Below are 18,675 nucleotides of genomic sequence, written 5' to 3' on the forward strand. Positions count from 1 at the left end.
TAAGCACCCTCCCCCACCCACCACCCACACCACTACAACACAAATGCAACACCACCGCACCCACCCCTCCAGCACCCACAGGAACCCTGCATCCACTTGCACAACCACGACAACCGCCCCTCCCACACCTACACTACACTCCCCATTCTACCTCCCAAAACACTGCACCTGCCCCTGGTGGCATGAATACACCAACACACGCCACACCTCCACCCCAAATTCCTTAACTCAAAGTATCCATGCACCCACCCATGGCAACACCATACCAGCCCATACCCCACCTACACTGCCGACACACCCATATCTCACCCAAACACACTACCCTTGCTACTACAACCACAGCACCACCGCAAATGCACCGCACTAAAATGGTGCACCACCACACCTAACCAACCCACACCACCCACATGGCGAACCACCCCACATACACTCCACCACACACAATTTCCCCCCATCCACCACTTCACAACACACACCACCCCCTAATGCCTTTTCACACCCATAGCAACTTTGCACCAAACCTTCACACACCCACAACACATCACATGCATACAACAACATCATCCCCCCAACACTCACAGCACCCCCCCATCCACCTGCAAAAACACAGCACCTGCCCCTCTCCATCCCGCAGTACCCCCCGCATCAAGCAGCCCAAACACTGCACCCGCCCATCCCCCTCCCGCATTACCCATGCACCCATCTGTCTCCCAACCACACCACACACTTTCCACAGCACACCCGCAAATGCATGTTTCACAACCGGTGCACCCCCGTACCACACCTACACACACCACCCACACGGACCACCACCACATGTGTAACTCCACCACCCACACTATCTCGCACCTCACACTAGCCCATCCACACCACCCACAAAAAAACCCCGCCACACTTGCACACCTCTGCCACGCACCATACTACAACACACACCGCACCACCACACCCGCTCCTCCACCATGACCCACAGCACTCTGCCATCCACTTGCACAAACATGACAACCGCCCCTCCCCCACCACCGCTACACCAGCCTTTAACACATCCACAACATGCCCAAACCCCTTCCCTAAACCACCCAAAAACCCCACAACCACCCCTCCAACATTGGCATCAACCACCCCCCACCCAACTACAGCACCCTCACCCCCGCACCTCACACACCCACACCACCCACATGCACCTCCAACTCCACCACTCGCAAAAAAAACGCCCCCCCTCCCAACGACACCAAGCCCCCCCTTTCACCACACGCAGCACCCCCACATCCACCTGCCAAAACACTGCACCTGCCCCTCTACATTCCGCTTTACCCCTGCAACCAGCCACACCAACACCACAGACGCCCATTGTCTGTAAGCACTGTTCATACCAACAAAATAATCTACACCCTCTTCACAATCATATGCCCTTTTCATCTTAAAAAGGAAACCGCTAACTATAGTACCAATACAGGTAATCCTCCATATAATACAAACCAGATTTCACACACTAAAGGCGTTCACATGTTAAGTGGGCGGAGCCCCTTACGACGGTGTGAAGAGTGCCCGTAGTGCGCGATGAATCACCTAATATATATATATTTATATATATAAATTTCCAGAAATTCCGCACCTATGACAACCGAGTCACCACGGTGGTGCTCACTCCAAGGATATGGTATCCAAATAACAGAGAACAAAAAAGAGGGCACTCACCAATCGTTGAACATAAACGTGAAAAAAGGGATTTATTGTTGCTCACATGACACGGCTAACGTTTCGGTCTTGTCCAAGACCTTTGTCAAAGCCAAGCAATGTATAGAAGAGGTCCTTCCACCATGAACACCCAATTCACACTGGCCCCCTGAGCGGTATATATACCTGTTCTACATCACATGGTATACATAGTAACCAATCACAGCCATGTAACACACAAATCATATATCTAAACAAACTACTGGTTTATATACACAGTGATGAGCTGGCTGACAAAGCGGTCAAGCTATTAAGTGAACTGGCATGTAGTATAATGTGTGGTTAGATCATGAAAAATAATTACAAACATAAAGTGCCACGAAACCGGAAGTACTATGAGTTCCACGCTGCTGGAATGCACGCCCGGTACCGGAAGTGCCATTACTTCCATTGTTTTAGCGTCACCATCACTGAGCAGAAACTTAGAGAAAGTGAAGTGATTACACCCCACGTCATTATCATGCGGCGCTGTTGGCGCCATGGTAACAGTAGTCACAACAACAACCACTTACCTATGCCATCACATTCAAGTCACATAAGGTCACAGGTAAAAACTAAGTAAGGGATCAATCGCTCCACTGTCACGCGCTAAAAGACCCAGTATAACACTACAAAAAGGGGAATTACTATTCTCATAACTGCAAATGAGCCAGTTTCCTAATAGCCATACCTCGTTGTCATGGTGCCACAGCTATATTTATATCAAACATTTTTTTATCAAACATTTTCTATATTATTTTATTTATACACAGTAATAAAGTCTAACCACTTGTAGGTGGACCAGCAAATCCATATTACTAAACAAATGTGAAAAAAGTACATATATTTTAACAGACAAGACATACAAATATACATATAAGTACATCTCGATCATGTCAACAATGGCCCGCCCGTCAAAAAAGCTGCAATGAACAGCCGGGCTAGTTATATCATAGGATGCCATATCAGTATCCTATCTGATTCTACCAAAATCAGCAGGGACTCACAGGAATACATTGAGTGAGTTGTACTCATTAAGTCCCTTCGGGGTAACCGTCCCCAGAGTAGCAATCCGTTTTGCCTTCCGTTGTTTTAATTTACATTCCCGATCGCTGCCTCTCGGGAGTGGCGGTATGTGGTCGATGACCATGCATTTAAGACTTGAGATAGAATGTCCCTTGTGAAGAAAGTGTAGGGCTACAGGTTTATCGCTCTTATGTGTATCGATAGCCTGTCGGATTGAATAGCGATGATTCGCCATACGCTCCCTAAAGCTGCGGGTCGTCATCCCAACATACATCTGACCACACGGGCAGGTTAGTGTGTAGATGACATGGTTTGATGTGCATGTCAACCTATGCCGAATCTGTATGGGTTTACCACTATGCGGGTGTGGAAATGTGGAGCCCGAGGACATCGACCTGCACGTTGTGCAATCCGCACAGCGAAAGCACCCTTTACGGCCAGGCGTAAGCCAATTTGTAGCTCCTTTAGATGGTTGAAGGGTCGGTCTCATCAAGAGCTGCTTCAAGTTGGGACCCCTTCGATATGAGGCTCAGGTGGCCAGTGTGAATTGGGTGTTCATGGTGGAAGGACCTCTTCTATACATTGCTTGGCTTTGACAAAGGTCTTGGACAAGACCGAAACGTTAGCCGTGTCATGTGAGCAACAATAAATCCCTTTTTTTCACGTTTATTCAACGATTGGTGAGTGCCCTCTTTTTTGTTCTCTATTTATATATATATATAGATCCTTTGTATGTCCGGCACTCCCCGCTTTCTGCTAGTATAAAGAGCCCGGGTGCCTTCCCCTGTGGCACTTGCCTCCACCAATACAACCTCCAAATAACGGGAGTCACTCCGGGGCTTGTGAAGCAAGAAAAGTGAAGCTTATTTCTTCTTAACGGTCTACGCCGTTTCGGGTATTAACCCTTCGTCAGGACCAGAAGATAATTCAAAGTGCAATATATATGTAGGAAAGATATATATATATATATATATATATATATATATATATATATATATATACATTTATGAGTAACCAACATATTGTTTATAGTCTTAATATTATAATTAGTTCTGTTATATTTCAAGTCCACCTTAACGCCACTGAGCAATTTATATTGTTTGTATTTGAGCACTAGAGACCAAAATTTCATTCTCTGTTCATGAGGTAAATTTACTAAAGCTTCTAAAAATTAAAAGTGTTGATGTTGCCCAAAGCAACCAATCAGATCCTGTTTTTCATTTTCTAGGATGCAATAGAAAAATGATAGACAGAATCTGATTGGTTGCTATGGGCAAAATCACCTATTTTCACAAGCTTTAGTAAATTTACCAGGAATTCCAGGCTTACTGTAACTGCTGGTTAGAGAGAAGGTGGCCCAAAGTGAGATTGCACACGGGGCCCCTCCTCTGTTGTTATGCCACTAACACCCTATTGGTGTTTACTCTGCATTATCCTTGCCACCAGTGTTTTGCCATTTACAGTGCGTGACTTTGATCCTTTCTGACCACCCTTGCCAGGACATTGAGTGCTCCTGTTAATATAGTCCCTCTCACAGCTACAGTATAGTCCTTTGAGAGGTTCCTTATATACTAGACCTTTAGATAGAGATAAAGTGGATGGAGATACAGTACCAGCCAATGGGCTCCTAAATGCCATGTTACGGGTTGTCTTTGAAAAATGAAAGGAGCTGGTTGGTTGGTTCTTTATCTCTGTCCACTTTATCTGTCTCCAGGGATTTAGTTCGGTAGCCAATTACTTGGGGTTATTAAACACATAGTAAAAATAGACTCTGAGCCTGATGGTACTATTGAGCTGTCCAATTGCAGACTTTTTTTTTTACTCTGCTGTAAATGACCTACAGTAATATTGGGTGATAACACATGGGATCAAATATAAAATAGCTTATCAGAGGTATGTACCAGGGGGAGTGAAAGGCAACATCTAATACCCTCTTAACAAAATTCTGATCTTGCCTCTTTGCCCAGTTGCTGCATTCTTCCACAGCATGCTGCGTCTGTACTTTGTATGCCACGAAACCTACAAACACCATGTTGAAATTAAAATCATACTTGCCTACTCCCTCTGAAGATGCAGGAGCAGGGTCGCCGACAGGGGGTGCTGTGGGTACAGCCGTCCTGGGCCCGAGCCCCGGTCTCTGGAAGGGGCCAGGCAGCTAATTTTGCCCACCGCAAACAACCCCCCCCCCGCGCGCGGCTGCCTCCGCTGTGCTGCACTGGCTTTTGAACCAATCAGAGCTGGTGTCAATCAGAGCAGCTGCCGGTACAGGAGCTCTGATTGGTTCACCAGCCAGTGCTGCATTTTAATTGGCCGCCGGCATCCTGCATTAAAGAAGCCTGTGCTTCGGGACCTGCAGCAGGAGTTGCACAGGAAATGGGGGGGGGGGGGGGGGGCGGACTGAAAATCAGTCACGGGTCCCAAAATTCCTAGTGGCAGCCCTGTGCGGGAGGCTCACAATTTTTGAGGTAGTCCCCAGCAGCCCAAGAACAATAGATAGCTTTCTCACATCAGGCCTACATCATTTAGCTTCACCCCACTCTGCCCCACCATGGACCCATGAATTTTGAATGTTACCCTATGTTGAAGGCAAGGCCTAATGGCGTGACCATTCGTCCCCGTCCCCTGAAGTGCCCTGCACTTGGGCTTCCCTGGGAGAGGAGACTTACAAAGTAGGTAAGTATGTCTCCCAGCGTAAATCTCAAATGTGTGAACTTCACATTAATCAGGCTTGAATAACACTCTTTTTAGAACTTAAACTGTGACATCAATTCTGCTTCAGTTTCAGTGATTGGTGAATTTAGGGAAGGGAGAACTATAGAAATTGCCTCATCTTTTGTATAGTGTGGAAACTGTGTGAAACATTTACATTTATTGATGTCAAAACATAGCAAATAGTTTCTTCGGATAAATGAGACCTAGGTCTGGGAGGGGTGCGGTGTAGCAGGTCTACAAATGTATAGGTGACGCTCAACCCAAAAAATTCGACAAGCACAAGGTTTACAATGGAGAAAGGTCAATATAAGGAAAAGTTCTACACAAAACTGGTTAACATATAAAAACCTCAACATAAGTTTTTCAAAGTTTCTCGATATTGATACCTCATCCCAGACCATGTCAATCGTATGTATGTCAACCACATGATGTGGTCCAATTGACTGTCGAGCTAGACATTATCTGTCCACCATTTGGATGCTGCCTGAGAGCACTATGATTCCTTTTTACCCAGTGTCATTTCTGCTGACATTTCCCTTATTTCAAACTAGGAACTACGTAAAAAAGCCAACACTTGTTCTCTTCCTCTAACTATTATATAATATAACCTGAAGGAGGAAATTAACAAAACAATGAAATTATTATGTAAATGGAGATTTAATTAGGGGTATGAATAGGGGACATAAGCCAGTGACAAGTCTCAGACTAATGTAAATATACTGTACACTGCTGCCGTTTATATTAAAATGCATACTCATGGTTTTTTTTCTCTCTGATTCACTCCTGATTTTTGTAGTATAATTGTGTATACCAATTTCATGTTAACCCATGAAATTCAGATTTTTATTTACTTATATTTTACTTGTATTAAGTTAACATTTACTTTTTGTTGGAAAAAAGCAAACCAGACAAAAAAATGTGATTAAATTAATTAGATTTTTTTCTTCCTCTTGCCAGCTATCAGAATTGTCAGATAAACGAGCTTTGATGCATAAATAATGACTATATTATATCCACTGTGCCACTGGCCAAAGTACCAGAAATTCTAATTCACTTGTTCAGCTAAATTTCATCTACAGTTCACAGCCATAAAATTCCTTATTGACAAACGTTCAAACCAACTTTGACTCTAAGGTATCTGGTCAACATTTTTCTTCTGTATGGATATTAGTTTATTGAATAAATGGCATCTGTTTTCCTCCACATCACTGCTAGAGCAGGTATATCTTTTTGACAGCTTCACACGATTTATAGCTTTGCCTGCTCTGAAGAAAAATTGTGCTAAGCAAAAAATTCCAATTCATTGCCTCTTAGTACTTAATTAAGTTCTTACACGCTGTACACCGCAGGTGAACCCGGGAATGACTGTCACATAAGCACAGAGATGCGAGGCATTCTCTCTCTGGGAGACATAAAGGCATTTATAGAATCTTGGCCTGATGTTTTATACCTATGACGGTCATTAATCTAACCTTGCATGATGGGGAACATGAGAAAACAAAGAATAAATCTTTTAATAGAGACACACTATTTTAACCTCACTGCACCTTTAAAAATGCTATATTCAGGACACTATAATGCTATATACGAACACAACTGGTGATCATAAAGGATTGACATTGCTCTTTATATATATATACACCTATAGATCATAATAATGTTTTCCGTGACATATAATAAAATTTTTTCCAGTTAAATCCAATTACAATGGTTCGTTAGATAAAGTAAAGAAGAGGAAATACCCCCTTTGGGGTAGGTATATGATGGTTAATTCTAGGGTTGTTGTAATGATTAGCATTACTGCCTCACAGAACTGAGGTCATGGGTTCGATTGGCCCTAATTGTGTGGAGTTTGTATATTCTCCCCTTGCTTGCGTGGGTTTCATCCGGGTAGTCCGGTTTCCGCCCACAATTTAAAAATATACTGTCGGTTAATTGGCTCCCAACAAATTAACCCTAGAATGTCTGTGTGTGCGTGTACATGTGGTAGGGAATACATATTGTAAGCTCCACTGGTGCAGGGACTGATGTGAATGTTCAAATATTCTCTGTAAAGCGCTGTGGGATATGTGCGCTTGATAAGAAACTGTTAATAAATAAATAATAAATATAAATTTGGACTATGATGTGACATTTACTGTTTAATCCCTCCAAAACTTTGCAATTCTTGGAAGGGCAATCAAGCTTTTGAAAGTGTCCCCCCCTTAGCAGAACATTTGTCTCAATTTGGAGGAGGTTTGAGAGGTGTTGCATGCTGAATGCCGCTGATATAGAGGCGCTGAGAATTTGATGGGATGGGTATATATTACCCCCTGGACATATTTTACCCCCTGTGGTACCCAGCAGTGGACAAGATCAGCTACTTGGCCAAAACAGGGTTGGCCATTAACCATTGATGGTTACAAGCCATCAATAGATAAATGCCAATAAAATATAGCGTTACAGAGCCTGCCAATATTTTGGTTTTCCCCTTACTTGGTGCCAGGATATGTAGTCTAGCTCTGCCCCCTGATGTACCCACAATGTTCTGACCCCCAGATTCTGCTTTGTCCATGGTGAACCTCCATTGCTTCTATTGATAGTCATTTGCTCTTCCCCACATAGTAACCATCGATGGTGAATGCACTAATGGCTATCCCTAAAGCAAAGCATTCCTTTCCCTGTTCACTCAGTATGCTGCAGAGCAGTTGTGTAGCCAGCTCTGCAGCCAACACAATCAACCATGTCCTCACTCAAGCACTGGATCTGTCTGATGTTTCAGTTGCCCTATATAACAGAGGCAGGAGACTCCACAGTGTGTGACATATAAGAGGAGGCAACTCATCTGAAACTGAGGGGCAGATTTATTAAGCTTGGTGAAGTGATAAACTGTCTGGTTTTTATCACCGGCCAATCAGCTCCTACCTGTCATTTTTGAAACCAAGCCTGTACCTTCACTGGTAGGAGCTGATTGGCCGGTGATAAAAACCAGACCATTTATCACTTCACCAAGCTTAATAAATCTGCCCCTGAGTTCTGAATTGTAAAATAAGCTATGCAGAATTCAGTTTCGTTCTGTGAACAGAAAACGCTAAAAACAAAACTTTGAAGGAAACATTCTATAAATATAATTGTATTTACTACACTCTTTCATATGAGAAGGATTCTCATGTTAGCTGTATGTTTTGCACATGTATGTACAGTATATATCAGTTAAAAAAAGTGTGAATAAGCAGTGTAGATAATGTAACCTTCACGACTGCCCATGTCATCTTGTTTTACCTGTCTGGATTCTGGGTGCACACATGCATCTGTAGTAGAATCCGTTGGGTAAAAGTCTTAAAGCATTGTCCACATTTCCAAAGATGCCAGTCACTGAATTCTGAGTTGAGTTGGCTTGTTGAGGTGGGACTGGCAAGAACTCGCTGGTTTTTAGCATTAATCTGGTTAAATCCTGTGTCCAGAGGCCCAGACTTATCCAGGAGAGAATAATTTCTGTTGCATGGAGTCTGTGGGAAAACTATAGACCTTTGCAATGTGGAAGAAGGCAACTTGCCATTTTTGTTGAAGGGTTGCAGAGGGTCTTGTCTGGACATGGCTTCAATTACCGGAGATGGAACATTCACTAAAAAACATAAAGGCAGAGAATTGCTAAATATATTGATCACACAAAAGAAAATCTACAGACATTATTGATGTAGATATCACAGAAATATGAATTCACTATAACACATAATGGATAAAAAAATATGAAATACGGAGGAAAGAAAATTGTTCCTTCATAGTAACATGTTCTATGTCAAGTATATAAGTATATAATGGCACATACTCATTTATTTCAGTGTGTTTACATAGCAACAAGGTATTATTCAGCACTGTAAAGGTCAAACATATATATATATATATATATATATATATATATATATATACATACATACATACAGGGTTGCACTTGAATGAAATTCTCACAGCAAGGAGGCACTTGAATGAAATTCACACAGCAAGTCATTCAAGTGCCACCATCCCCAGCAACCCTGCATAGGAGTGCCGCCTTAGGAATCTTATATATATATATATATATATATATATATATATATATATATATATATATATATATATACACAATTATTTTTAACAATAATAAGGCAAATCAACATAGCTAGGTTTTTTTGTTTGTTACAAACGCTAGCACTCAGCTGATGGGAAAAAGGGATTAGAAGGCCACCTGTAACCCCTTACTTACACACTTAACTGACTGAGAATACCTACTGCACATGACAGGAAAATACCAAGGAGCAAGTTGTCACCCATGGGCTGTTTAAACTGACTGGGCATACAAAATGGCGGTGAGTAGGCACTGTACACAGTTTAAAAGAAAATCTTCCCCACTCATGGTTAGGAAAAGAAACACAGAAGTAATACAATTAATGATGCCAAGTTCCTTACAGTTTTCATCCTGAGCTATGCATTGTAATGGAATCCCAAAGAACGACGTATAGCTGTCATTGTACCACACCAGCAGTTCTGTGCCCCGGGGAATGTCAATACAAGCTCTGTAGAAAATGCTTGATCTGGTAAAATAACAGAAAATCAATCAGCATTTCAATTTCCTTCATTCACATTTAAAACAACATGAAAATAAATAACTTTATATCATAACATCGTAAAACTAACCATTGAGACAAAAGTTGAAAATATTTTTTTTTACAAGAGGAAACCGATTTATTGCAGAGTGCCCCTCCCCCGGATCTTTTCTAAACATTGGCTTATGACTATAGCCTTATTCTCCTATTCTCATGACTACAGTTACATAACTACTCAGGAGCAGTTGTGAATTTACCAATAGGCACGAGGCACAAGCCCAGATGTGCCACTTTCTGGGGGAGGGCAGCACAGTAGTTTGCCCTGCATGAGAACTCTAATAGGCCATGGGCAGCAATGGTTGTGGCTGAGGTTGGGGTTACAGTCTAGGGGTATGAGGACCTCACTTACATGTAATCATGTTATAACATTCATATCATAGTATCTTTAAATGGCGTACCGGTACTCACGATTGTCTTTGGAGAGAAACGTTCATCAAGGTATCTTTGTCTTTTTAAAAAAAATGTATTTGAACATACATGAAGTAAAAAGAATTCTCTTTTTGGCATAAAATATACTAAAAATTAAAAATAAAACTCCTTTTCTGTTAGAGGGTCGATTTGTATCCCCTGGAGTTGGTTAGGTCCAAGTGCAGTACTGTAGACCGGTTCCGGTACCAAGGTCTTCCAGCAAATGGAGTGTTAAAAAGCAAGTCCTCCTGCCTACGCGTTTCGAGATAAAAGTCTCTTTCATTTCATTTGCTGGAAGACCTTGGTACAGAGACGCACCCCAGGAACAAGGTAGGATTCCCCTCTTTTTAAGTACAGTCTGTGGAACCGGTCTACAGTACTGCACTTGGACCTAACCAACTCCAGGGGATACAAATCGACCCTCTAACAGCAAAGGAGTTTTATTTTAAATTTTTAGCATATTTTATGCCAAAAGAGAATTCTTTTTACTTCATGTATGTTCAAATACATTTTTTTAAAAAGACAAAGATACCTTGATGAACGTTTCTCTCCAAAGACAATCGTGAGTACCGGTACGCCATTTAAAGATACTATGATATGAATGTTATAACATGATTACATGTAAGTGAGGTACGCCAAAAAATAGAAAATAACAACCTCCCACCAAACTGAATATTAAAGAAACCCAGATAGGCTTCCCCTCACTACGATACTGTGTGAGTGACATAGGAACCTCATTTTACCTGGGACAAAGGAACTTTCTTTCATATTGAAGAACCCACTGTTTTCACATACCCAATGAGGACGCATCCATATGATACAGACCAGAAGCTACAGTACCAAGATTTGAAGCTAAGTATTTGAGCTCTCTATGCTTAAACTGGGGCAGCACCATCACAATCACTAACCTTTTCCAATTTGTAACAAACCCTTTGGGACTTTAAGGAATAGTGCCATTTGGTGATAGTGGGGCAGCACAGCATCAGAAGCAGTGCCCAAAAGCTTGGCCAAAACAACATATCTGTGAAGATGCCTGTATCCTGCTGTACAGGTACTGATATTCTCACATTTAGCATCTCTGCACACTATAACACTGCCGATGATACACCACTAGCGGCATACCAACTTGCATACTATTGACACATGACCCTGTTGGGGTTACTTTAGGCCACATCCAAGTCATCAGCCAGGAATGCCCATCACCCCCCCCACACCCCCTTATTACTGCCACATAATTGGTAATGCTGCATGCACCCTGACTAGTGAGGGAGAGGCATCTGCAAGTATACACACAGGCAGCTTCTCCGGTTTGGAGGTTTAGCATTTTTTTACCCCCTGGATCCTACTGCAGAAGAGGACAGACCTACGGGGGGAGCGTGACAAGGTGAGCATGTATGTTTGCATGTATGAATGTGTGTATGCATGTATGTAATAAAGCTCTACTGTTCTAGGTGTATGTGTGTAATTATTTATCATTGGTTATGCAAATCCCAGCAGGCTTGCTGAGACTTGAGGTTTTCCAAGTACCTGCATGCGGTGCAGGCTTGCTGAGACTTGTTGTTCCACAACACAACCCAATGTTTAATGTTTATTCTAATTTTTACAACAAAATTATCAGCCCAGCATCCACCAAAAGTGTCCCTCAGCTGTGACAAAACACAGCTGGCTGTTGGAGCCACATGCTGGTTCCAAAATACGGGAGACCCCCTGTCTTTTTGTCCCCTGTATTTTTGTAACCAGTACCAGTCCAAGAGCCGGTTGCTGGTTTCTGAAATACGAAGGGACCCCATAACTTTTTACCACCATATTTGGGAAACCAGGACTGGCTCAATAAGCCCGGGGCTGGTTATGCTTGGGGGTTCCCCACGTTGTTTAAAAAAAAAAATTACAATAAACCGCACTCCCATTTAAAAAAATTGCACGTTCCCGTTACTTAGAAAAATCACCAGAAATCACCAGATCTCTGACTTTGTCTAAAAAACTGCACCTAATTACATTTGCAAGTTTTGATAAAAAATAGCATATTTCATATGTGTGATTTGGTGCAATTTTTCAGCTGTCTAAAAAAATTGCACATAATTACATTTTGGCCCATGATATATATTTAGGTTTTACATTAATCCTATATAAGTACAGTGGTTTAGAGGGTTTATAACTGAAGGGCAAAGAGCACTTTTTCTAAATGAACAATATATTTTTATGCATCAATGGGCTAAATGTTGCGGCCTATAGCTGCCAAAGCCTTCCCCATGTCATTACATTGATTCGTTTATTTTACATTGCATCAATTTATTCCTAGAATAAAGCATTTAATGAATGTAATAATTTCTTATTTGTTAATTAACTATAAACAATAAATTATATTATATTAATTTATGTTTAAAAAAATACACATATTAAACACTTTACAGTTATTGCCACAATGTCGGAGTTAATGTTTAATGAACCCCTTAGGCATTTTTTGAGCACATTGTATTTACAAATTGTATTTACTTATTCATGCCACTAAAGAGTTATTTTCATACTGGATCTTAACTTTTGCTTATAGAAATCAGTGATTTTCTTAAAATATATTAAAATAACTTATTTAGACTAAGATCATGATAAATGATTTATTATTTCTAAAAAAGATTTGCAATTGACTGGATATTTAAATATTCAAAAAAAGTCATTGTACACATTGAATTTTATTAACAACTACTCGGGTGTGGAACGTGATTGAAAGGTCAACTAGTAACCAACTACATAACCAGTAAATATATACAATGTGTATGGATTTGTGGTTTAGGGAAAAAACAATATTGTTGCACTTGAAGTATTTTTGTAATTACTACTTAAAGATAAATATGAAAATTAGTAAAAAATATATATTATATCTTTATTTATTTATTTACAGTTTCTTAAATAAATAAGTAAATAATATATATATTTGTACTTTGATGTATAGCATTCCATAAAGACTTATCTGTAACAGGGATATTTGTAGTGTAACACTGCAAACGTATGGGAATCCATGCCTATATTTTTCACTGAAGTGAGATATGCACTTGTCAACATATTTTGTCACCACAAACGGCCTTTTGGCAACAGGATCATAAAGATCAATAAAAAAAGTGCAGATTCTCAATATTTTACTCGCAGCTGCAAAACTTTTCATTTATCTTGTTATTCTTTCTGTTTACAGCCATTTTGTCTCGTGAGGGCACTGCTGGCTAAGCAGAACAAATTCCTACAGCTTTCTATGAATATCTGACAGCACGGGCTGTTTTGTTATCCCTCTTTAAACTTCCACCTCAACTATGATTCACTGTTTGCCTCATTTCAGCAATGAAAATTCTGTCGCCTCAGTTTAAAAAAAGTTAAAAAAAATCAGTCGTAACTTCTAAAACTTGAGAAAAATCAAGTCTACTTTCTACTCCTCACTTTGGCTCGCTCTAAAATAAACAAAACCAAGTAGCAACGAATGTACTAAAAATCCCAATGACACAGTTTGCTGCTGAAAGGGCAGAACTGTTTTCAGGCAATGGGTGGTCTCTGAAGGTTGGAGTAGAACGAAAAAAACATTGTAAGCATACACCATTTCTTCCAAGCGGATAATGCTTCCAAAACTCGCACAACTCTCTGCATGCTGAAGTACATCAAAGGGATTTTTCTCATTTCGGATAATATTTCCTTTGCTGACATGTATTTAGTATTGTGGTTGGATGACTCATAAAGATAGCTTCATGGCGTCCTAACGCTGTTGAAGTAGAACACATGCCAACGGACATTATTGTCAGCCTCAAAATAAAAACAAAACGTTCAACCGAGGGTCAATCAATCACACAGCTCTTTGAAGAAAATTCCATTTAGATATTAGACATCATAACACAGTGAATTCAAACCAGCTGACTTTTTGTGAAAAGGACAACTTTGGACAATGCAAAAATAGGCTGATGCCTTAAGTGTTCACTACCATAGGCTCCCCGCTCCTTGGTGACTGAACAGAGTTTATTTAATTTTCATGGTTCAGTGCCCTGAAAGCTGAAACATCTGAAACCATACTGTACTGGGTTGTTAACATCTCATCAGGGTTGCTATTAAAATGTCTGATCCATGTGGCTGTTTTTATTTTTAGGGCATGTTACTACACTTTTTGTTTAGGAGCCATTACTTATTTTATAAGCTTGCTTCTAAAATCTTACATTTTACCATTGCCTAAGTAAATATTACAGTGTTGGCCCTACAGTACGTGAAAATGCCTTGTCTAGTACAGTACTTCACTTTCTGCTTTGGAGACATCCTATTCACCTGATACAGAATGCTCTACTGTTCCACACGGAAGTTGGAAACCTCATGTATATTCTTTACATACTTGTCTATGACTGACTAAAGCTGTACTAACAGGTCTGGTTAGATTGCGGGAGATCTGCACCTCGGCCCACTGCATGGCAATGCTAATAGGGCCATGTACAATTGATAATTACTGATATATTATTTCCTAGCCTAGATGTGGTCTGTTTTAAAAGAAGAGGAGGTCCGTGTACAGCCTCCTCCGTCAGGGCCTCCTCCTCTCTGCCGGCAGCTGCACAGCACTGTAGAGTCTGAACACTAGAGGTATTAGACTCAAATTATTTATTTAATTATTAGCAGTTTCTTATATAGCGCACACATATTTCACAGCGCATTACAGAGAATATTTGAACATTCACATCAGTCCCTGCCCCAGTGGAGCTTACAATCTATATTCCCTACCACGCACACAGACATACTAGGGTTAATTTTGTTGGGAGCCAATTAGCCTACCAGTATATTTTTGGATTGTGGGAGGAAACCGAAGTGCCCGGAGGAAACTCACGCAAGTACGGGGAGAATATACAAACTCTGCACAGTTACAGCCATGGCAGGAATTGAACCCATGACCTCAGCGCTGTGAGGTAGTAATGCTAACCACTACACCATCCGTACTGCAATTGTGCATGTACAGATCTCTGTGAAATGGGGGCCATTTTTCCAATTATTTTTGCAGCACTGTGGCCATCATCGTGGGTGTCTAGAGCTATAAATGTATTTTAAAAATGGGTGCAGCATGTGCGGTGTGGGCCCCTTGCACCCATTATAAATATGCCACTAACTATATGAATTATTACTTAGATTACTGATGTGTCCTGTATTAAATCCACTGCTGACAACATCAATGTCTGTAGGCAGACTATTATCTGCAAATGTATTTATTAACACCATCACACCAAACAAAAAGGGGGCTTGGCCTTACTGAAAGGGGGTGACTTCATGGAGACCCCCATATTTATCACTCCGTGGGCATATCCAGTAACCCCAGTGCCAGCTTGTTATCTCTGACTGGAGCGAGTGCTGCAGAAAAATATCACACTGCAGCATCCGGCTCCTGTCACTGCAGAAGAGCCAGCACTTTGGTGTCGCCCCTTTTGAGGGTAAAACCCAGGCGCGGACTACTCCCAGCGAGTGACACCATTGGCTAGGACAGTACCTTCATGCATATTATTATAAATAATGTATGGTTACTAAATCTTTATTGCCACCCCAGCACTTATTGGCCTGTTTATGTATACATCCCTGATAGGTAGCCAATAATTGAGTATACAACTCGCCTCAAGTACAATTTTGAATAATGAAGTACCGGAGCAATTCAGTATTGTAATCATGTAATTTAGTATGAATTATGCCCTTGCTCACACTGCCCTGTATTTGCTGGTTGGGTTTATGGCAACAACGGGAATGCCTGACCATTTGAAGATGTGCACCTAAGTAATATGGTGCTCCGATCCTGTGTTTTAGGATGCAGCAGTGGATCATAGAAGCCAGCAGTAGGTGTCTAATTAGGTAAGACACCTGTTGAGGATTTAACATGTTATCAATGCGCAGCGGCTCTGTGATTACCGTCCACCTATGAATCAGGCCCTCTCAGTATTTAAGCGCATCACAATTTTAATTTCAACTGAAATTAACAATATAAACATTACTGCATTGCTAGGCATTCTATAAAGCAATGCATTTTTTTAGATTCTAAAAACTTATTACAAATACATTGTGATTTGTACATCATTCTTAAACTTGTATAATGCAGGATTTTTTTTAACACATTACCTGTACTGAACTACTGTCAAATTCTGCTCCCCGCAGTGTCTGGCACATCGGACGTACCTCATCCAGCTTGACTTACTGGGTTCTCCTCCATCAATAAAGTGCTGTAGTGTCCCATCTTGGTCATATATCTGGAGGAGAAGAGGTTGCAAGTTCAATAACTTATATAAATAAAATGAATAAATAAATCAGCAATCGTTTTTCACTGTGTAGCCGGGGCCTTGATATAGCTATTGTATGAATTTATTACTCTGAGATTTGTCACCAGTTTATGGATGGATCGTAAGAGTTGTTTGACTTGAGAGAGAAACACATTGTGATGTACTATAAATTTATCCTGTCTTATCAAGCCAATCTGTCATATAATAAACATGTTTAGAAAACGTCCTAAATGACATAAGGCTTCCCACACAATCATGTTGGCTTGACAACTACGTAATGAACTGCCAGACAAGAGTTCTGGGGTAATGGACAGTTGCTATATGGATAGTAAAGGCCACAATAATGTTATATAACTTGAAATGAATCACATGGCTGTGATTTCAGCCAAATGGCAAAATTTACTAAGAATACAACCGTCTCAGTCGTATTCGTATTTTGTATATGACTGTTATCGGTGGAGTGTTTGATTTATACATTCTTATTCCGGAGCACAATTTACAAAGGTGTCGTATTTTTGAGATTCGTATTTTTATATGTCGTATTTTTTTGGAGTATTTTTTTAACAACTACTAGAATACGCCTAGTATATGTTCATATGTTGAAATATGACTTAAAGTAGATTAAAGGACATTGGAGTACTGTAAAATTCAAGGCATATTCTTTCAATGGCGTATTTTTGTAAAAATACGAATACGACAGGTTGTTATGGTCATAAAATACAAAATACTAACAATATTTCACTTTAGTAAATGACAAAAATACGAATACATGCCTGAATACGAATACGAACATGTAAAAAGAGCGCTAAAGATTGTTAATGATATACTGGATAATGGTATAATGCAAATAATGATAATAATAAGAGTGGTACCTGTAAAGAAGGCTTGTGGTTAGTATAAATGTTTACACCCTTTTGGGGAAAGATTTATATTTGTTGAAGAGTGCCAGTGCTCCCATACCTATCTCACCCTGCGATCCTCCGTTCTCCTGGAGTGATCGATCATTGCGACCGTGCTGTTCCCTGATTCCAGGTGACTTGTGCCTGATGTGTAAAGCGCAGTTAGCCGGGGGCAGGTTGCACTTATGGTCCGGGCAGGGTTAGGTCTAAATTGAAGTGGGCTAAAGGACCTCCTGATGTCACAGGGGAGGAGAGGGGGTGGAGAGGAGGAGCAAGGTCGGAAGAAGGATCCCAAATGGAAGCCCCCGGCCTTGCTCCTTCCCCTGGGCATGGAAGGTAACGCACTACAATTTAGCATCTACCATCCGGGCAGGGGTCCGCTGTATGCCGCCGAAACTGGAAGTGACCGGAAGTCAGCGCTACACGGGGCGTAGAGAGGCTGGTGTAGGAGCAGGCTGGGATTCTCTTATTGGTACCCAACGCGTTTCGTGCATCCTGTGCACTTTGTCAAGGATCCCGAGACTTCAATGTGTCTCATTGAAGTCTCATTGCTATGCCAGTCTAATATCCTGGTCCCATGGTAATATATATTGGGCTAACTTGTCACAAGGCAGGGTTTTGCCTCTGTATAGGGGCATTTTCCTCTTCACCCTATATACTGTATGCTTTTACACAATTAAGATGTTTATATTCACTTCTTTAAAGTGCATACCAGAATACGGCATATCATTAAGGATACAAATCAAAATTAGGATTTAGGGTTTTGGATTGCGAAAAGTACATGATTTTAGCAGTGTTTATGATTTGTATCGATTCTTAGCCCATATCTGGATCCAATCCAGAACACTTGATGGTGGTTTTTCAAAACCAAATCAAAAATAATTCTACTAGTTTCATTTCAGCACAAAAATTCTCTAGACAATTTAAGCAAAAAATAAGCACGGGGATTAATGCTTAAACATCATATAGTGGACCTCAAACATAACAGTGGAATTGTAATTTATGCTTTCAATATGTACACCACAGGCCTTC

The 18,675-nt window shown here is 40.8% G+C and overlaps 1 protein-coding gene across 1 annotated transcript in view; it reads right to left on the reverse strand.

The window, feature by feature from the left end:
- The window catches only part of PRDM6 (PR/SET domain 6), a 140,888-nt gene that overhangs the window by 24,527 nt on the left and 97,686 nt on the right, over positions 1-18,675 (reverse strand). Inside the window, exons 4-6 of the mRNA XM_083158432.1 lie at positions 16,587-16,714; positions 9,877-10,001; positions 8,713-9,055 (exon numbers count right to left, since the gene is read on the reverse strand). Coding sequence (XP_083014558.1) covers positions 8,713-9,055; positions 9,877-10,001; positions 16,587-16,714 — 596 coding nt within the window. The remainder of the gene's footprint in view (positions 1-8,712; positions 9,056-9,876; positions 10,002-16,586; positions 16,715-18,675) is intronic.

Source organism: Crinia signifera, chromosome 1 (genome assembly GCF_055691185.1).
Source record: "Crinia signifera chromosome 1, ASM5569118v1, whole genome shotgun sequence".
NCBI lineage: Eukaryota > Metazoa > Chordata > Amphibia > Anura > Myobatrachidae > Crinia > Crinia signifera.